The 13,153-nt window shown below is 38.7% G+C and overlaps 1 protein-coding gene across 3 annotated transcripts; it reads left to right on the top strand.

Annotated features, from left to right (window-relative positions):
- Nucleotides 1–2,016: 2,016 nt before the first annotated feature.
- On the top strand, nucleotides 2,017–9,282 carry psmc4 (proteasome 26S subunit, ATPase 4). Of its 3 annotated transcripts, none has more exons than XM_074684435.1 (11): nucleotides 2,017–2,112; nucleotides 2,593–2,691; nucleotides 3,498–3,684; nucleotides 4,539–4,685; nucleotides 5,002–5,111; nucleotides 5,234–5,327; nucleotides 6,544–6,711; nucleotides 6,919–6,995; nucleotides 7,640–7,808; nucleotides 8,629–8,684; nucleotides 8,822–9,282. In XM_074684435.1, exons 1-11 carry the CDS (start codon nucleotides 2,080–2,082, stop codon nucleotides 8,933–8,935), a joined length of 1,254 nt encoding a protein of 417 aa, XP_074540536.1. In that variant the 5' UTR covers nucleotides 2,017–2,079; the 3' UTR covers nucleotides 8,936–9,282. The 3 variants fall into 3 exon arrangements, with proteins under 3 accessions (XP_074540536.1, XP_074540537.1, XP_074540538.1); XM_074684436.1 differs by having other exon boundaries at nucleotides 2,097–2,180; XM_074684437.1 differs by lacking the exon at nucleotides 2,017–2,112 and adding an exon at nucleotides 2,238–2,257.
- The last annotated feature ends 3,871 nt before the right edge of the window (nucleotides 9,283–13,153 follow it).

The following is a 13,153-nucleotide window of genomic DNA, read 5'->3' as shown; positions in this document are numbered from 1 at the left end:
CCACGAAATTGAACAAATTTATTATCAGGGACTATGTGGGGAACAAGAGCTACATTCGCTAGAGAGTTGTGCAAGAAATCTACGATGCATTGAACCTTTTTTGTCTCCAGACACATTTGAGGAACTTCGACAAAGTCTGGATGGTCTCAGAACAGTGATCTCTGGAGTTATGCTAGCTGGAAATTGAGGGTTTACCTTGGTTTGTAAAGCATGTGTAACCGGGTAATTTTAATACACCCCGCTAGTGGAAGATTCGCGGCCATGGTTGCCACCATTAAAATACGGTCCCGTTTTTACAAACTAATAGACGTGCCCTGTATTGAACTCATAAGGTACACACTGCAGTATTTAAGAACATGATAACAACATAATGTGAATCATATGCAGATCTTCTACTCTGTAGAGTACTGGCTATCATGTTAGCCTTACAAGTTAGAGGTTGAAAGCTCGTTTTAACATATTTTTTAAACTCCTTATTTTGCTTGCAATTGACACATTTGATCAGCAGTCAGCTACTACAGTCACTAACTAAATTGTTAATTGTTGATGTTAATTAACGTCCCTGTAGTGGTTTGTGATGTGATTGCAGCTGTATTCTGTTTATCCGAGAATTTATAAAATCCATTATAAACAAAGACCCCCACCCCTGGCCTAAAAGACAGTTGTCTAAGTATACTACATCATGGTAAATGGTGTTCTTTGGTTGTGTAAATGAGTGTGTTAACTGTCTTGCAGTGTTCCTCAAGCAGAGTTCCTCGAGGGCCATGTTTCCCTTTTCCAACAAAGACAGAAACAGCCAAAGCAGGCAGGACAGTGGCCCTGGAGGACTTATGTTGCAGGGTATTAGCGTGGGTGTATTGTATCTACATCTGTAGACTTTGTACAGTTCTCTTTATTTTTGTATTTTGATGTGTAGTTTATTTATAGTGTATTTTGCATGTTGTATTTGTTTACTGAGATTCATTTTCTCCTTTGTTTCAGGACGGCGAGGGAGACCAGCCATTCATGTGACCATGGAGCAAATTGATTTTCTTCTGAAACAAGGCTACACAGTGAAGCGGACTGCAAAAATTTGGGGATGCTCATCCTCATTTTTGTACAAGAGGTCGAAGTTGCTTGGTATACCAGTGAGGAGCAGATTTTCTGCAGTACAAAATGAAGAACTTGAACACCATGTAAGAAGACTTCATGGCCTGCATCCTAACTCTGGATATGAGGTAACTGACGGCTTTCTGTCTTCTAGATTTTTATTGCTGCAAAACAGCAAATTATATTTCTTGGTAATTACATTATTACTATTTTAGATGATGAGAGCCTTGTTATGTACTGAAGGACTGCTGGTTCCACGACGTAGGGTGCGAGAGATGTTGACTCAGGTGAATCCAGCGGCTACTGCTAGGAGATGGAGCAGCACTGTGGCAAGACGGATGTATCATACACCTTACCCCAACAGCCTGTGACATATGGATGGAAATATGCACCTCATAAGGTGAATTCATCATGGTAAAAAATGTTGGTTAAGCATAATCTTTTATCTTTATAGTGTAATGGTGTAGTCACATCTATAGGTCAGGTTTTCAACATTTGGCCATGCAGCATGCATAAAGTAAGTGATACTGACAAACCAACAAACCAACATTAAACTCTGGTGCAATTTCTAGAAGATTTTATTTACAAAGACTGTGTGAGAATTTGAAATCCTGTTCTTCCCAGAGTTTGCTATTGTCATCAGCAGTGAAGCTATTCTTGGTAGGTAGATTCCCACTTGAAAGCCCCAGTTCTGGCTCTTGCTGCCCATCTGTCTCCAGGCTTTTGAGGCACTAGTATGTTTACTCATTTGTAGAGGTGGTTTTGAGGTGGATTTCTTCTCTGAGCGCTCTTCTAAAATAGTTCCTTATATACACATATACCCATTGCCAATTAAGCTATAGATATAACTACTGTCTAAATTCTCAGTTGTATTCATAGACAGTTTACGTCTGTTGTGCTCCTGCTACTGTTTTGAGATGAACTCCATTACCCATGCTGCCTTCCGTCAACAATTTACGTCATAACGTCATTCTGTAGGCATAATTCAACATGGAGGATACCGTAGCTGTGGAAAAGAGCCCGGTATGAATCAGTGAAAAATTTTTCCCGTTATACGTCCTAATTTGATTGATTTTCAGCGGTAGGATTTTGTGAGTCCATATCTTATTGTCCGTGGTTGCTCGTTGTTGTATTTTACAGTTGGCTGACTCGCTGAAAACGCTTAAACGTAAACCTGCCTATTCATTCTCTGCTATGTCATGCAAGATAGCTAGCCGTTAGCGTTAGCATTGTACAAAAATATGCCTGGAGTTCAGGGTTTTATAAAACGATCCCATCAAAAGTTTTCCTCGAAGGGTGGTTCTATCATCTCTTGGTGCATCACAGGTTTCAAAGTATTTAGGTTGTGTTGTTGTAAACTGGTTTTGTTTGCTAGCTGTTTACGAGCTAATGATAGCCAAGCTAGCGTTTGACTTTTAGATTTCATGGTTCCATCAAATTTCATAGGAATCTGTAGGGGTGTTAGAATATATTCACGTTTCTGTGTGGTTGTCCCCCTAACAGGAAGATATGCCGGCGGTACTGACATCCAGACCTCAGACAGGCTTGTCTTTCCTGGCCCCTGAACCAGAGGACCTTGAGGACCTGTATAGCAGATACAAGGTGGGATACTTGCTCATACGTTGTGTGTTGAAAGCTTCACCTCACCTGGCTAATTTCTGTGTTTGGTTCATTTTTATCGGCTTGTTGGTGAATGTGTTACTCTTTACTGATTTTGGCTGTAGTGTGAATATTATATTAGCACTATGGAATCCTATCAAGCCACTAAAATAAGAAAGTAAAATTTATATTATATACAATTTTAAAGGCCCTGTGAGGACATTATATGTGCTCTTCAAATAATCCTCCTAACTTTATGAGAAGATTATTGATGCCATTACTTCTCAATGCTATTACTACACTAAACTACTCTTCAAACTGAGTTTACAGAGTTTGTTTGTCACGTTTCAAACAACAGCTCTACATAACTGAAAATAAATGCGTTACCTCGTTGCTTTTTAACCTGCAAAAGGTGGGCTGGAGCAAAAAAAAAGTAGTGTTAAAAAAGATCAGTTTTCTGTTCATTTGATTCCAAATCAAATGCATGCCTTGGCACAAATCATGTCCTTACATCAGTGGGTGGCAGTGCTCATGGGAAACCGAGTCCTCACAGCACCTTTACAATTTTTGCATATCTCAAATGCTTAAATTATTTCTCATGTGAACAATCTTGATACTAATAATGAAGTGTGATGACACTTATTTCAACAGAACAATATTTTGACATTAATCTTGTAACTGAGAAGCGACTGTCATACATACAACTGTAGTGATGGACCAGTGGGACCTATATTTATGAAAAATATTGGCATATTTTACAGTCTCCTCTCATCCATATATTTTTTATTCTCTTGTTTTTGTGTTTGCAGAAGCTACAGCAGGAGCTGGAGTTCCTGGAGGTGCAGGAGGAATATATCAAAGATGAACAGAAGAACCTTAAGAAAGAGTTCCTGCATGCTCAGGAGGAGGTGAAAAGGATACAGAGCATCCCACTGGTCATTGGCCAGTTCCTGGAAGCTGTTGACCAGAACACAGCGATTGTTGGCTCCACTACAGGTATCATTAAATAAAGTATCATTGCCCATCACCTACATGTTTTAACTAAGGATCTGGACATCCAGTCAACTGAACTTTTAAATGTTGCCATCCATATTTAATAGCATAGAAATAATTAGTGGGTTAGATAAGCTATTCTTACTGAGCTTTTGTAATGTAGTGCTTGGTGCATGCACTGTTGCTACACAACAGAAGTGCTGTACGTTTCTGTTAGTTTTCTGTGTAAAATATATATCTCTCAGGACCAATAGACTAACTTTCTGACAAACCATTTTTAACATTGTTAGACCCTGAATGCCAGTCCTGTGCTGTATCTAAGGTGTAATGTGGCCTCCTGCAACTTGCAGTAAGGGCTGTAGCTTCAGGTAATAGCTGCTTAACCCAGCATAGATGAGTCAGATGATGACATCTGATAGTAAAAAAAACATACTTGAAGGATGGTCTTTAATTGAGAATATAGATAAAATTTTATTTCCTGTCTCTTTGTTTGCACTCAAACTGATATTGACTCAAATAGGAAGATCCATTACAAGTATTAAGGGATTTTTTTTTACCTCAAGCAATGACATGCTAAAAGTATAGAATATGTATGATTGTAGAGGGGGACATAGAATAAAATAACCTGGCTGTAAAAATAAATAAATGAATAGATAAAGCTGAGAATTAAAAATTGATGAAATGGTCGATGATGCATGCAAGTTGGGTGTTTGAGCGCTTTACTATGTACTGCCTTTCAGAGTCTTTTAAGAGAACCTGGAAGAAATGTACTGTGTACTGTCAAATTTTAATTATTCAGTATGTGGTACATGTTTTAAATGTATAATGAATCCTGTTCTTGTGTTCTTTCTTTGCAGGGTCAAACTACTATGTGCGCATCTTGAGCACCATTGACAGAGAGCTGCTCAAGCCCAATGCCTCTGTGGCTCTGCATAAGCACAGCAACGCCTTGGTGGACGTTCTTCCTCCTGAAGCCGACAGCAGCATCATGATGCTGACGTCAGGTAAAACACTCAGGCTTCAGTCTCTCAGAGGGGTTCAAGACAGTTTGAAGAGTTTCTGAAAAAGACAAAGTGGATCCCTCTTGTCTGTTCGTGTCATGGACAAGAGCGTATTCATCTTTAACGCCAGTCTAAAATATGATCAGACAAATCTCTCACTTCTTCAACAACAGGACTTCAATATATTTAATAAATAGAAGCTTTTTTTTTAAGTTTTTGATTAAGAATGAAAAATTTGTGTAAAAGTTTATCTTGATTAAGTAGTTAGCTGGTATAACTTCCATCTCATTTTTCTGTTTTGCTTTCTTTCTGTCCTCAGACCAAAAGCCAGATGTGATGTATGCTGACATCGGTGGTATGGATATTCAGAAACAGGAAGTTAGAGAAGCTGTGGAGCTTCCACTCACACACTTTGAGCTCTACAAACAGGTCAGATATTCAGGGAGATAAGAATTATTTTTTAAATTTTATTTTTATGCCCTTTTCTCCCTTGAATTGTAAAAATCTCTATCCAAACTCTGAACTGAGCTCTGGTCTATTTTCTTTCCTAGATTGGCATTGACCCACCCAGGGGTGTCCTTATGTACGGACCTCCAGGTTGTGGGAAGACCATGTTGGCTAAGGCGGTAGCACATCACACCACAGGTAACTTAAGCATATCATAGATCTGTACGTTGTTGTATTTGAGCTGATGCTAAAGTAAATGTGTCAAATGGGAGTAACCAGTGCAGCAGTTGCAGCATAAAGTCAAGAGAAGTGTGAACATTCAATATGCATATAATGTAAACAAATATAAACAAGGACAGATTAATTGACAGTTTGGATGAGAAACTAAATGGGTTTATTACGGTGTAAGTTGAATTATAATTTATAAGACACACAGTGTTGAGTTTTAGTGGTTGGGTTGTGTATTCATTAATCAAGTTCATGTTTATTTGTGAAGAGACGGTTGCAGAGTAGGTGATCCAGTGCTACACACTGCAGCAGTCAGAGATTCAAGCCTGTAGTGACCCACTGCCATGAGCACTGCATACTTGTATGCTGAAGGGTTCTTGTTGCTCTGCAGTTCTTCCATATGATGGCCACTTGATAGAGCCATATTGCCATCTTCAAGCCCCACTTCATTCCTCACCTGTTTGTACACAAGACCCCACAGTGACTGAATTGTAAAGTGTTATGTTAGGGTTGGAGCTGATAAATGTTTAACATGTTGTTCATGATGCAGTTCCTGAAAGAAATTACGGTGCCGCCCAGCAGAGCAGTCACAGGACTTTAGTTTGCTTTTTTCAACATGAAGCCACATATTTGAGGGAGCACACATTCGGCTTTCATCTTGGTAAAAGGGCTTCTCAGACCAATGCCCTGTGCTAAGGATGGGCCACTAAAATGTATGAAATCAACAACAAATGTGAAACAGTCAGATATGAAAATAATAAAAAGGAAATCATAAAGTGAAACAAAGTTAAAAAAAAAAAAAAAGATTGAGTGAAGGACTGAGTCACCTCAAATACCTCTTCCAATTCATGATCATTCTGTACTGACGTCATTAACTTTGCCCATAAAATTTGTCCTGTTGTTCCATTTCCCAGAAAAATTACACACATCTCCTGGAACTCAAGTTGTAATAAACCAGAGTGGTGTTAAGGAAGACTTTTGTTCAATACTTTTTACGAAATCTTATCTTTTTTGTGTTTTGACAAAGCTAGGTGAATTTAAAACTCTATTTAACTACTGTATGATGTCCAAAAGTGTTTATTCAAACATCTAGAAGTTACAGATGCAGTTCATGTTACGTCCTATCACAAATTGTTGCTATCCACTGTGCCGTGAGTAAAATAACTGTCTGTGGTTTTGTCCCCAGCGGCGTTCATCCGTGTGGTAGGCTCTGAGTTTGTTCAGAAGTACCTGGGCGAGGGACCTCGCATGGTGCGTGACGTCTTCAGGCTGGCAAAGGAAAACGCCCCTGCCATCATCTTCATCGATGAGATTGATGCCATTGCCACAAAGCGTTTTGATGCACAGACTGGAGGTAAGAACATCACTCCTGACAGATCACAGACCAAAGAAATGACCTGCATAATCTTCAGTTCAAATCTGAGATGGGTCCAAGAATTACTTTATTCTTTCAGTAAAGTTTTTTTTTTAATTTAAGAATTTAAATGTATTTCTCTGCTGTAAGAACACAGTAACATTGTGATGGAGATGGACTCTCTTAACCTGTGTTTTATTTCTGCAGCTGACAGAGAAGTGCAGAGAATCTTACTGGAGCTCTTGAATCAAATGGATGGCTTTGACCAGAATGTCAATGTCAAGGTGAGTCAAGTCCCCCTTTGTAAGAAAGCTCTTAACTTTCCCCCAGTGACTGCACCCCCTCTGTATTTGCTGAGTCTTGGTGCCGCTGATGGAGTCTGAGCACAGTCAGCATGACATAACCAGGCCCTTTATTCAGTCCGCCATTGTTGCTGTGCCTTATGGCCTTTCATTCAGCTTAGAAAGCACCCATAAGGTTTATGTTGTCACTCTTCAAAAACTCAAATGCACATTTTGCCCTGGAGCTTTATATGAGTGTGGCTCCCAGAGAGCTTGCAGTATTTCAAGAGAGTGGCTGCTTATTTCTAGGAACTATGAGTTTTCTGTGAAGGATTGAATTTCCTCAGGGTTTGTCATGCAGACACATCCCTCAACAAATCCTTTTTACTGTACAATTGTGGCTGTGCATTGGTTCAAAAAAGCAAGTACAGTGCCCCCTTTGCTATTTTCCTGTTGTGTTTGGCTTCTACTGACAAGCAAGGGATAGCCATGCAAAGTGTAGCATTTCAGTTTTCTTCATTTTGGGTTTTGTCCGTTAAGCTCATCTGCCTTCCCTTCAGTGAGACTTACTCAAATATTTCAGGCCTTATCAAATGTTCCCATTTAACCATCATGCTCATCCAGTATCTGTTTTACTCCCTCTCTAGGTGATTATGGCCACCAACAGAGCTGACACTCTGGATCCAGCTCTGCTGCGTCCCGGTCGTCTGGACAGAAAGATTGAGTTCCCCCTGCCTGACCGCCGGCAGAAACGTCTCATTTTCTCCACCATCACCAGTAAAATGAATCTCTCTGAGGAGGTTGATCTGGAGGACTGTATCCTTTTTGACTGCCATAAATGTTGCAAACATGTTTTACATACAGGAAATAGAGCTTCAGTAGACCAGAGGCTCCAGTAAGCTGTAAAGGTAATTCGCATGTCGCACAGCTAAATGTATAGTCATTTCTAAGAGCTTTGACACACCCTTATTTACATGTATTTACAAATGTAATACTCCATCATGCTGTTTGGATAAGTACTTAAAGTGAAAGATAGGAAGTCTGTCAAACATTAATCATTTTAACAGTGTAAACCATGCAGCAATACAGAACTCTTATCTGATGAAGCTGACTTGGACATGAGAAGTCCTCAAACCGAAATATTGCAAAGCAAGTTTGATAACACCATGCCAAACTCCTCCTTTATTATTTATCTTTCACACTATGTCCTCTTTCAAAACACAAGACATTGACAGAGCCGATAGAACAATCGTGTGTCCCTGTTTTTATGGGAAATCTTATCTTTATTATCCACAGAACATTTTGGTTGTTCTCTTGTAAAGATGAGCTGATAAGTTGGACTTCAAGGTCTTTTTTGGTTGTGCCTACTCTTGGCTTGACTCATTTATTTAGTTACCCCATTAGTTTGTCATCATTGACTTTGAGTGTTGTAAAAACTGAGATATGCAAACTTCAAATAGGCAAACACAAAAAAACCTGGGATTTTGAAAAACAAATGAATCAAACAGATGGTGTATTTGGGAGTCTGCAGCTTGTTTTGCAGCATCTTTCAAATATCCCGTGTATGCACCGCTTAGACACACAGATGTTGCTTTTACTCTGTTTCTGAGTTCAGTCGACCTTAACTGATGTACAGATGTGGCCAGACCAGACAAGATCTCTGGAGCTGACATTAACTCCATCTGCCAAGAGGTGAGCAACAACTTTATTCACCGTTGCTCCTGGAGCAGAAAAAAATGAAAATTAATGGAAATGTAAATAATTTCAACTTTGCATACAAAACAACTCAGTGTTTGTTGCCTCCCTCCATCTGTTTATTCTTCCCTCAGGCTGGCATGCTGGCTGTGCGCGAGAACAGGTATATCGTCCTGGCTAAAGACTTTGAAAAAGCTTACAAGACCGTCATCAAAAAGGATGAGCAGGAGCACGAGTTCTACAAGTAGAGAGAAAATATAGTCTGGGAAAAAGTTTCGATACACTCAAGTTTAATATTGATTTATGTCAGTATGTCTTTATCAACTGTGTCTGTTTTGGATTTGAAGTCCCCGACTGACATTGATTCTGGACTAAATATACTCTGCAGTACGAGGCCCAATGTCAAGATTAGCTCTGTGTCTGCAGCGAAGACATGCCACCATGCAATGATGTGCTTATTTGTTCTGGCCCTCTGCCAGTTCATAAAAATATCTGGCCCTGGGTGTAACTTAGATAGAACATTTGTATGCATATAAACTCACTTCACAAGATGTTACTTTGAAGAATCCATTAAAGATGTTTTCCATAAAAATGAATTAAGTTTCCCGCAGTCTTGCTTTATAACAAATGCCTTTGAAAGAGAACGTTACAGTACATCCTCAATTAAATGGTTTTTTTTTATACTGATTCAGCAATTGCACCATTAACAGGTAAACAATTATGAAGGATCTTTGGGTGAAAATTCAATGATTTGGTTTCTGGACTGTCTGAGTTAGGCCTGCACAATATATTGTTTGAACATTGCCATCGCAATATGCGCATGCGCAATAGTCACATCGCGCATGTGATGTGACTATAGCATTTCCCCCATTTATTGGAGAAATGGAAAAAAAGCAACAGAAATTGAAACCTATTCTATTTTGTACAGAGACATGGCCTCCTGGATCCTTTTCATATACAGCGATCTTCATCATTCACAGATAAACCCCCTTAGCCTGGATTTAACGGTATTACAGGGATACAATGGTGTCATTGTGAGTCAACAAAATTCTTCCCAAACAGAACTATTCAAATCATCTGGTGAAATTTTTTTTTTAATATCGCAATATACATCGCAATATATCGCAACCCCCAAAAAATCGCAATGTCAGTTTTTTCCAATATCGTGCAGCCCTCGTCCGAATCAAAATATTTGCACTTCAGCAAGCCTTATGAGTTGTTTTTCTGTGTTTGTGTTGAAAGATTATGCAGCATCAGGTCTCATAGGACACACTAAAAACACAAATTTACTTCTTGAACACATCAAAGGATAGATTTATAAACATTACGAAGACCAAAACATGGCTCAGTTTGCAGTTACAGTCGGGAACCATACATCAGATTTATATACTGCCTCGTGGATAGACTCCTGCCAGTGTTCACATCCTGGAGTTGACAGAGCCGACTCAAGTAGATGCCTGTACTGACCTGAGGACCTGGTTTGGCTGTTGGATGCCATTGCTGTTCTTGCCCAGCAGCTCTCTGCTTCTCTTGCTTTAAATTTGCCCATGAGTCAAACCAGTGCAGCGTAAGGTTCTTGCTCTCCCTTCAGACCACAAGAGGAAAGATAGTTCATATTAACATAAAAGCTGTAGTGTCATGGAAAACAAATATGGACCAAGCCTCGGCAGGTATCACCTTTGTCTACCTAGTGTGGTGATTTGCATGGTGCAGAATAGGGGATGGAAAAGAGCTTTGACTTTGCAGTGCCATGTTACTATCAAGTTATACATCATATAGTTCAATGAAGCTCTGGAGGAATACTGTTTTCCGTGCGTCTTTTATCACACAGTTACATAACCATACAGTTTGAAGGTGACAGAAAGTTTGGCCACAACTCCCAACATAAAGTAAATAAAAGAAATGCCACCCACTTGTGCCTCACTTGATTTCTGGTAGGCAGGCTGTAAGTGACCTGGTCAAAGTAGTACGGACAAAGCTGCAGGGCTGCATATTCTGGCTGATGAGACATCTGGGCAAATATGTGATCTAAGCGTTGATTTAGTCCAACTAACCGTCCAGGGAAGAGTTTTCGCCAGAGAGTTGGCACTAACACAGCCATGCTTTTTCGAGCTGAAGAAGGTCTGACATTGAATAGTTGGTATGGAGGTGGTTGGAAAGCCATTTGAAAACTGTGGCATCAAAAACATCAGAAGGATCAAACTAAGTGTGATGGCAGCAGAATAACGTTATGATAATTCACTGTTTCAGTGTATTCACATTGTATGAACCAGAAACAAAAGCATTTTTAATCCAAATACTTAGGTAACCTGATATATTTGATAAAGTAATAAAAAAAACGTCTTTTCTTACCTTAGGTTTATTGAAATGTGACCCTCAATATGAAAAGTTGAGATTTTGTTTACTTTTATTTTCTGTCTGTTCTAGAGCATGTTTCTTTTTTCAAATAACAGCTGGATACGGTTTCACATCTGCATGATCACAATTTTGCATCCCACTAACTAAAACAACACATCATGAAGAAATGTCATTATTACACCTTCATTTTATTAATCTCAGGTTGGCTGTAGTCACTAATTCATACTGGTAATGCTCCAATGTGTGAATCTTATATGTTTGATTGCAATGATTATAATTGAGGTAGTACTGTCGACCATAAGTCATGTTTCTTGTATGTGCTCTCCAGGGATTAATAAAGTACATTCTATTCTATTCTATTCTATTCTATTCTATTCTATTCTATTCTATTCTATTCTATTCTATTCTATTCTTTTGATAGTATTTTATGCTTGTCATTGAGTTCTCTCAAATATAACTGATGAAAGTTTTAACAAAGCTCGTGGTTTAATTTAAAGCAGTGTTTGTTCAGTTGGAGAATGTTTTGGGGTTTTTTTCTTTTAATTTTCTTCCTGGAAAGTAATGGTCAACATTCAAAGCTGATCATTAACCAGCACAGGCATTGGCTGTGTTTTAGAGGTATGCTGTACTAAAATTCCAATGAGCACCAACTGCTGACACTATTTCAGTATTGAAGTTGTTAGAGGGGAGATTCTTATCATTTCTGGACAGCAATGTAACATGGTTGCTTTTAATAAAATGATAAATAAAATAAAATAATTACTCCAGATAAAGACCAGCCAATTAATAATTATTCCAGCATATCCACATGGAAATGATGGCAAATAAAGTTTTGCTTTCTGTGTGACTGTCTTTTAACAGTCTCACTTTTGCTAGTCTGTTATATTCCACAATTTAAAATGAGATTATCAGCACCAAAATTGGGCATTTCATTATGCTATTCCACGGTATTCATGAACTACCCAACCAATCCATTTAGGGCAGTTCCTATGACAACACTATGCTAGCTGGCAAAGTTAAGCAGCAAGAAGCAAGATCAGTCATTTTTCTTGAAGTAAGGGAATTCTTGGTTTTATTTTTTAGTAATGGTGGACACTGAAGCTGGAATGGCAAAAAAGGAAAAGGACAGAAAAACAGTAGAAATGTGGATAGGAGTGTGATAGAGCAGTGGTGTCATTAGGCCTAATTTGAGGGGCTGAAGACCCCCTAAATGATTTGAGGTAATTTCAGCGTACTACTTACAACCGCTGTGGTTTTCGTGGGAGATGTGAAATTGCGGTCTTGAGTTTACTTTTAAAAATATCAACAGTAGGAGCTACCCTCAGGTCTTAAGATGGGCTGTTCCACTGACGGGGGCCATAATAATAAAAAAGAGACTTCCCCATTTTTAGTTCTATCTTTAGGTACCATTAAAGATGACCTGAGAACCCTACTTGGCTCAAATGATAAAAGCAAATCTGTTAAATAAAAAGGAGCAAGACCATTAAGAGATTTTTAGCCTAATAAAAGAACCATAAATTATATTCTAAATCTTTTCTAGTTACTTATGTGACAAAATTTTTATCAATCTGACTTCAAAATACAAAACAATTATTGTGTTGTCTGTGAAAGTCATGGCATTAGCCTCTATGTTGAGCAATTTTTAACTCAACTTAATTTGTTGTGTTTCGTTTGTTACACATCCGATCATTTGCAGCTCCTGGGGCTGAAGCCCCCCCGTCCCTAAATCCTAGTGACGCCCCTGTGATAGAGCATGGGCTAAAACACTCAGGTTAGCGGATAGTGCTCATGGGAAACTGAGTCTTATTTTGAAAGACCAAAAACAATTCCATAGAGTACTCACTGTACCTTTAAAATAAACTATTTAGATTAAATTAAATAATTTTCTTACAAATCAGTCATTTAATCTGTTGATATATCGAAAATGTGAACAAAGGTAGTGAAAGGTGCCATTCATGTCTGAGTCTGTGCCCCAACCATCCCAAAACTCTAGATCCGCCCCTGGTAGTTAGACTGCCAATTATGTTGAATTAACTGTATAAACCATATTACTGCACTCAGAACTGAGAAAGCTATTTAAACTTAAATATTTGCAGATGATTACCTAG

Source organism: Halichoeres trimaculatus, unplaced genomic scaffold (assembly GCF_033239565.1).
Source record: "Halichoeres trimaculatus isolate MK-OKI-2021-1 unplaced genomic scaffold, fHalTri1.1 fHalTri1_scaffold_12, whole genome shotgun sequence".
Classification (NCBI taxonomy): domain Eukaryota; kingdom Metazoa; phylum Chordata; class Actinopteri; order Labriformes; family Labridae; genus Halichoeres; species Halichoeres trimaculatus.
This window is presented reverse-complemented; position numbering and strand designations above follow the sequence as displayed.